Here is a 7850-nt window from a genome sequence, read left to right as displayed (position 1 = left end):
TTATTATTATGCCATAGGAGCATCATAAAGCCACGGCAGAAAGGGAAAAGCCGGCTTTTTGCCACCTCAAACAGGGACGGCATTTTGCCACTTCTTTTTGGGCCTGCAAAAAGCTGGATTGGGGCTATGGCATGTGGTTGCTGCAGCCCCAAACCAACTCTCTCAGCAGCAGTCTGTTTCACCCCTTAGTCTACTTTCTTAGATGTATGGAGACATGCATTTCCATACATCTTAGGAAGAAGATTAAGGGCTGGTGCAGACAGTCCTAAAGGGGGGGGCTTGACGCTGCCCCTCTGACTGCTGGATCAAGGCTGTGGCAATCACATGTCATGGTCCCAATCTGGCGCATTTCTGGCCCCAAAAGAAGCAGCAAAATGCAGCTCCTCCTTGGGGGGGGGGGTGGAGAAAAGCTGTCCTTTCCACTGTGGCAGTGCCTTTTCGGTGCTCCTGCAGCATGCAGTATAAAAGCTATGCTGCTACAGGGCTACAATGCTGCTGCTCTCTGGTCAGGCTGGCGGCATGATGCCAGCTTGGGGGCGGTGTCAGGGCAGGCATAATCTAAGCCCCATGCCCCATGCCCTTCCCAAGCTGGCATATTATGCCAGTCAGTTTTGCCCCTAAATCTATGAAAGCTTATGCTACAGTTTCTTTTACTCAGTTAGTCCCAAAGGTATTATAAGATCCCTTCGCACACTGACATTCCAGACTAACATGGCTATGTCTCTGAAATCAACCAGTCATAACAGAATGGGAATGAACATTAGATAAACATCCACTGAAGATAAGGCCATAATTACTGTTGTATAGCATCTGCAACACAATTATTTCAATGGCACATTTATGTGCAGTGCCCAGATGCTACTTCAACTAGGTTGAAGTAAAAGTCTTACTTGTCAGCACTGCAGGGAAAGAACTAGCAACTGGGAAGTATTTCTTCCTCCTCTCAATCCACCCAGAGCAACACCTTTATTTATCCTAACTGAAGTCATATAGCCAAATCCAATAGGTCTCATCTTTTCTAGTGATCCCCATTTTGCAGTGAAGTAAAAATCAATTCACTAAAAACTGCACTGGTATCTAATATGGGAACAAAATGGCTGAGAAAATGTGCAAAATTAAAGACAATACCCCTGCACGTAATAGTCACTTTCCCTCTACAAAAATGGCTATTTTAAGTTTCTTAAGTCATGATTTGCATAGATAAGTATCATTATCATCATCATCATTTGACTGCGGATATGATTAACTACTGAGTATCTCACATATCATCACAGTGATTCATCACAGTGATAATGGGAAACATAAAATTTAATTGAATATAACTTTTTCTTGCAATTAGAAGTAAATTCTTACCGTTGGCTTTCTTCTGGACTATCTGAGGCCATAGAGCTAAAGTAATATATATGATCATAAACCAGACAGAGACCAGAGGTACAAAGTAATAGAATTGGTAAGACCTGTCCATCACAATGCACAACACCACAACCAGGAAGTTCAGTCGAAATAAAACCTGTTAAGTATCAGACAAAGAGAAATATTTTTTCATTAACCTTGAGGAACATGTTTTTTTTACATGCACAGTTTAGTGTAAGCAGTTTTCTATGAGCTTATAACTTCATCTGAACTGACAAATTACCCAACAGCATTTTTATTCTGAATTATTTTTACAAGGCTAACAATTTTATGTATCAAGTTGTTTGCCTTCTGAAACTTGAAATCAGTTTAGAGACGTCAATCTTATATATTCTGGATTCCTTTTTAACAACTTCCCTTTATAGAATAAAAATGTACTACAAAACAATCTAAAAGCACAAAACATTATGGCGGTATAGACACGTGCCTACCCAATTTGGAATGCTGCTCAGCAATTCAAATTGTGCCCCAATCCAATCCACATTGATCCTGATTTGACCCAGGACACACTTTGCAGCTGGCTCATGATTCAGAAATCCAGATCACCACTTGTCCCATTCGCTTGTATTGGGAAATAGAAATGGCTGTAATTTTTATGTTTCTTCACACATTGAAATGAAACTGCAGACGTCAGCTTCATGTGTTTTATGTTAGGCACTTTAAATATTGCATCTTTTCAAGTTCTGTTTCTTTCATTAAAATGTTATTTTTTAAAAAAGAAAATGGATGACCAATCAATCTTGCCAATCCATGCAACCTGATTGAAGCATTAATCCATAATGACTATTATTATTATTATTATTATTATTATTATTATTATTATTATTAACCTTTATTTATGAAGCGCTGTAAATTTACACAGCGCTGTACATACAATACATTATTTATTAATGACTAAATTTCTGAATGAACAGCCAGACTACTAAGGGGGAAAGGTGCAGAACACAGAATAATTATAATTACAAGAGCCTGCCTAATTCTAAACACATGAATAATGCACCACTGATAGTAAAGATGAAGGAGGGGAACTGCCTTCGGTCTCTTGTCAGGACAAAGATATGATATACATAAAATTAAATAAAGTGGTTTTTAAACATGGTTTCTGACACAGAGACACACACAATTATAGTCACTCCCTAATTGACTGCACCTCCCTCCAAATAAAAAACAGGTGGTTATTATATCTAAGAAGAATGAGAACTATTTCACATATATACACATACTTGCAGCCCCAGTATGATTACACTTAATTAAACCTAAGAAAAATGACAAAACCCCTCTTTAGCTATCTCGCACAAATAGACATTCAATACATAAAATTTTTACAAATGCTCATACACACACACATACAAAAAGCAAACAAACATGCTGAGCAAAATCTTATGGCTTCTCATGCTCTCTCTAGTCTCTACGTAGCCCCAAACAGATCCTGGGCTAAATAAGAGAAAAGGGAAAAGTAAATGGGGAGTAGATACAGAGTTATACTGAGTAAAAACAGGAAAAATAGGGAGTTAGCAATCAGTCCTGATTATAAATAAGTTAATTTATTACAGTGCAGTACTACATTTTTAACAGCTCTACTTCATGTCATACTGTTTTTGAGGAGAAATGATTTCCCTTTTTGACATGTTAATTCTTTGGAATATCCTCCTTTGCCACCGTCAACATTTGAACTTACAGAATGAAGTTGTTTCCTGATCTGACCAATCCCCTCAATGACATATATTGTAGTCATGAATTTTTAACTTTCACCAATTGATTAACAACTTCCAAAACAGCATCAATCTGATGGTTTTATGTCTATTGGGCTATTTTATATTGTAACTTCTCAAATTTTCATTTTTTGTACCCCTGTTTTAATAAAAAAAAATTTTTTTAGTTAATTTACTTCTTACCTGACACACCCTGTAAATGCCAAAATCTCCTTTAATCCAGAAGTATGAGAAATGCCCATAGCCTGTTTGGAAAAGATATGCAGCAACCAACACACGGATGTGCATGTAGACTGGCAGAAACTATGAATAAAAATGTAAATTACTTTTTTAAAATCAAGTAATCAAGATTTAAGTAATCAAAGACTCAAATTCAGTTTAGGAAGAAATCTCATTCCCATATGTTTCATTTCTATAAAACAACCTTACGTACAAGTCGAGGGCAGGTTTGGGTGACAAAATTATGGATTTGGATATGATCCACACAGGATAAAAATTAGGGATATGTAACAAAGGATCTAAATGATGAAGCAAAGAAAACAACGCCAAAGAATTTTCAAAATTCCAGTAGGTATAACTTTGTGCTCGAAAATAGAGGGGAGTCAGTGCTTCGAGGACTTATTACACCCTTGCCTTTCATCAGGAATTGGTTCCATATCTGTTAAATTACAGTACTTACAGTGACCTGTGGATAAGTAAACTCAGGTTTTTTGGGGTCAATTGTTTGACTAAACTTTCTAGATTTATAAATGAATATATACAGTATCACATTATTAAGATTTTAAAACTCACTAGGGTTCCTAAATGTCTCTCATTCATAGGGTCACCAAAAATCAACGTCAGCTTAATGGTAAATGAACAACAATAGCAGCAAAAATTCACACCTCTCTTTACTTTGTTCTACTCACAACTAACTGGCCAAGCAATTGTCCCACAGCTAAGCAAGGAGATTTACTTTTACATAGTTATGTTCATGTAGCTTAATGTGACACTGTAGGCTAAGGCAAAATGGCTTTATAACAGGAATAGAATAGATATATCCAGCTCTTAAAATTATGGTATTAATTGTTATAAAAAACAAGATATTCCCAATCCAGGCTGGGATGGCAAGCAAATAAGGGAGGGGAGTAACAATTACCTCCCAAAATCGAATTCAGCTGATTAATAGAAGCATCAATATCTGTTTGAAATAATACTGTCAGCCCTCTGTATACATGGATTCAGGCATCCATGGCTTGCAAATAGTCTATCTATCTATCTATCTATCTATCTATCTATCTATCTATCATTCTCAAAAAAAGCAAACCTTAATTTTGTCATTTTATATAGAGGACATCATTTTACGATGCCACAGTATATAATGGAACTTGAGCAGCCCAGATTTTGGTATCCATGGGGAGCCTGGAGCCAAACCATGCCATGGTCCCATGCCTGCTCTCCCAACTGGACCCATTCTAGTTTGAGAACCAGAAAAGTAAGGCTTAGTAAGCCTTGATTTTCTAGAAAAGACAATAATGCTTGGTAAGGTAGAATGCTGTAGGAAAAGCAGAAGACTGAATTACAGATGTATAGATTCAATCAAGGAAGCCATGGATCTGAGTCTGCAGGGCTGTTCCTGATAGGGTGATTTGAAGGTTGCTCATTCATAGGGTTGCCATAAGTCGCAGAAAACAGTCATTAAATAGATGAAAGAAAGCCAACATCACCTCTAAGAAGTTGTTATTTCTGGGGGGAAATATATCTTTCAAAATAAACCTTAACCCCTGGAAGTTAATGAGGAAACTATTAACTTTGTGAAACATACTTACAGTGCTTGCTCCAGAGATATGATAAATCAAAATGACAAGCTGCATCCACCCTTTCCACTCATCTGTCTGCTCCCTATTTAACACCTTGGTCTGTGCAAAATAAAATGAGAACATAGGTATTACTAGATATACAAACCATCATCTACAAGACAATAAAATAAATAGGTCTGAAATTACTATATTCTCATAGCAATAGGAATTATCATGAGTAATTTTTAAATATTTAGAACCATCAGATACAGGCTGCTCTAGGGCTTGGATTAGTTACTTTTCTGGAGTAAAACACCAGCCAAGATGGGAATTAAAGTCCAAAAAAGTAACTTTTCTAAATGCTAACCTGCAAAGAGGAATATACAGTGAGACATGTGTACTTTCTACCTGACAACAGCATGGTATACTATTTGTCAGGCTGTTTTTTAAACTTAGGGAAAGGTAGTTCCAGATAGAAAATTATGAGCTACCTTTGGGTATGGGAAGAGAGAAGCCTATGTCCATCTCTGGTTTTGGATCGCTCTCTGGCTCAGGACCACAGAATGAGTAAATGCTGTCAGTCAAGACAACATCTACAACAACTCACCTATCTTCAAAGCACTCTGTTTTTTTAGTTGTGCTGCTTTTGTTCGTTTACAGGGTAATCTTCAGCATGCTTACTCTGAAGCAAGTCCCATTGGCTTCAATGGGGCTTCTTCCCAAGTAAGTGTGTATAAAGCTCAACCCTAGTCTTCTCTTTGGTCATTTTGCATAAGGCATGTTACAGTATCTCTAAACGACAGCAAAAAGAGAAACAAAATACAGGCCACTGAAAAGATTTGTCTTTAATGTTTGTACTATTCATATTCTGTTTAACTATGACCTTTAATTAAGCAACAAATGCAAAAAAGAAAACCAGCTTACCTCTTTAGTATTTTCAGTATAAAATATCCCTAACACCAGAATGTAAATGATTGGTATGAAGAAGGATGAATGTGTGTAAAACTTGTTTTCTTTCATGAACAAATTTGCTCTGTCACACATGTAGAAGTAACTCATAATCAAACCAAGTTTGCATAAGCACTGCAAAAGTGTCTCTAGGGTAGAAACTGCTGGGCTATTACTGGCAGTTTTTTTCTCCTCTCCACTTTCCATATCAGTGCATGGCTTGTTCTTCCGGTGATGGTTATGACGAATCAGGACCAGAATTAAATATCCAATTGCAGATGAAGCAAAAAAGCAGAAGGCTAGCTTTTGAATCAAAGTGAGGGCAGGCCGAGGTTGGCAGCATGAACCATCAATTGGCTTTATAATGTTGTTGCAGTGGATGTTTATGAGAATCATTGCACTCTGAAGAAAAATATAAATCTGGTTAGTGAGATTTTGTACTTGAACATAACACTCACTCTGATTTAAGTAAACGAATGAGAATCTTAATTCTGATTTTTTCTTCATTCAACAAAATATTCACAGTTAAAATATTTTTAAAATCTTAAAAATAGGTATCAAGGGACATCTCAATTTTGCTCATTTTACAGCTCGACTAAAGAAGAAATTTGAAAAATTATGACTATATCTCCTGTTTCTTGCTTTCTACTTCTTTTTCTTCTTTTCTAAAAAGAAATAATAATCAAACCATTCAATTACTGATTTGAAACATAATTCTGACCTCCTGGCACCAAACCAGATAAACGATTAAAAGGCTTATGATCAAATGTTGCACAATTTAATCAGTTTTTTAAAATACTGTGGCAATTCCAGTCACTGATCTCTTAATCTTTCATTTACTTTGGTGCTTAGTATTTGGGATATGAGCAATACTGATAGCATCTATTCTTCAATGTGAACAACAGCAAGCTACATATTCATTCTAGGTTTCATCTGTCCTCCCTCCCCATCCATCAATTCTTTTCAGAGTCACGCATAGTATAACAATTCTGAAATTTCACTCCCACTTCACAATCATGAGGGATAGGGGCAGAGGACCCTCATAAAAGAGACAAAAAAATGCAAACATGTTAGCCTTGCCCAGGCATGAATAATACAGAGTTCTCTCCCATCATGAGCACCACCTGTAACTGTATAGGCAACCTTGCCACATCTCCCCCACATTTCCAAATTCCTTCCACTTTCAGTCTCGATGTTAACAGCCTGATCACCATTAAGGAACCATTTTGTCCCCCCTCCTCACTCTCCCTGAGCCAGGAAAAAGCAACACCCTCCCCTGCTCACTTTGCCAGACTTAACATTCCCCACATTTCCAAACTCCTTCCACGTTCAATCTGATGTCAGAAATCTGATCAACATGAAGGATCCACCTTCTTCCACTTTCAATCTGGAGTTTCAAATGTAGGGGATGCTAAGTCTGGTAACGTGAACAGAGGAGGGTGTTACATTTGCCTGGCTGGGAGGGAGAGCAGGGAGAAGATGGGTTCTTCGTAGTGATCAGACTGCTACTGTCAGACTAAAAGTGGAAGGACTTTGGAAATGTGTTGACTGGCTGGGAGAGAGGGTGAGGTGGAAGGGTGAAGAGGCTGATCTTAATAAGCAGGAACTACAAAGTTTGAATAGTCAAAACCACGAATCTGAAACCCGTGAATGTGAAGGGATGACTGCATAATTCTGCAAAGTTGATTCGTAACACAAATTCAGGGTTTACAGTGTCCTCCCTACAGCTGTTCAAAAATATTCCATATTAGTGTACAATTAGCCCTGCATGATAATTCTTTCCTAACAGTAGAAATGTGCCAAGGAAAATGACAAGCAGAAGCTTGAATACAGCTAATTCAATGAGTTAAGGGATGAGCTGACAATTCAAAGAGGGATTTCAGTTCAGATTACTGACTGCTGTGCAATACTTGCTCTTTTGCACTTGGATAAAGTTCAAAAGGATCACATGAAGAGTTTGAGATCTATTTCATCAGAAAAACCATTAAACTGAATAATC

At 37.4% G+C, this 7850-nt stretch overlaps 1 protein-coding gene across 1 annotated transcript in view; it reads right to left on the bottom strand.

Annotated features, from left to right (window-relative positions):
* CASD1 (CAS1 domain containing 1) overlaps positions 1 to 7850 on the bottom strand; it is a 44939-nt gene that overhangs the window by 15863 nt on the left and 21226 nt on the right. The window contains exons 9-12 of the mRNA XM_042474100.1: positions 5828 to 6253; positions 4934 to 5023; positions 3309 to 3428; positions 1354 to 1510 (exon numbers count right to left, since the gene is read on the bottom strand). Of these exons, the coding sequence (XP_042330034.1) occupies positions 1354 to 1510; positions 3309 to 3428; positions 4934 to 5023; positions 5828 to 6253 (793 nt within the window). The remainder of the gene's footprint in view (positions 1 to 1353; positions 1511 to 3308; positions 3429 to 4933; positions 5024 to 5827; positions 6254 to 7850) is intronic.

Source organism: Sceloporus undulatus, chromosome 6 (genome assembly GCF_019175285.1).
Source record: "Sceloporus undulatus isolate JIND9_A2432 ecotype Alabama chromosome 6, SceUnd_v1.1, whole genome shotgun sequence".
Classification (NCBI taxonomy): Eukaryota; Metazoa; Chordata; class Lepidosauria; order Squamata; family Phrynosomatidae; genus Sceloporus; species Sceloporus undulatus.
Note: the sequence above shows the minus strand (reverse complement) of the source record. Positions and strands in the feature narration are given on the sequence as shown.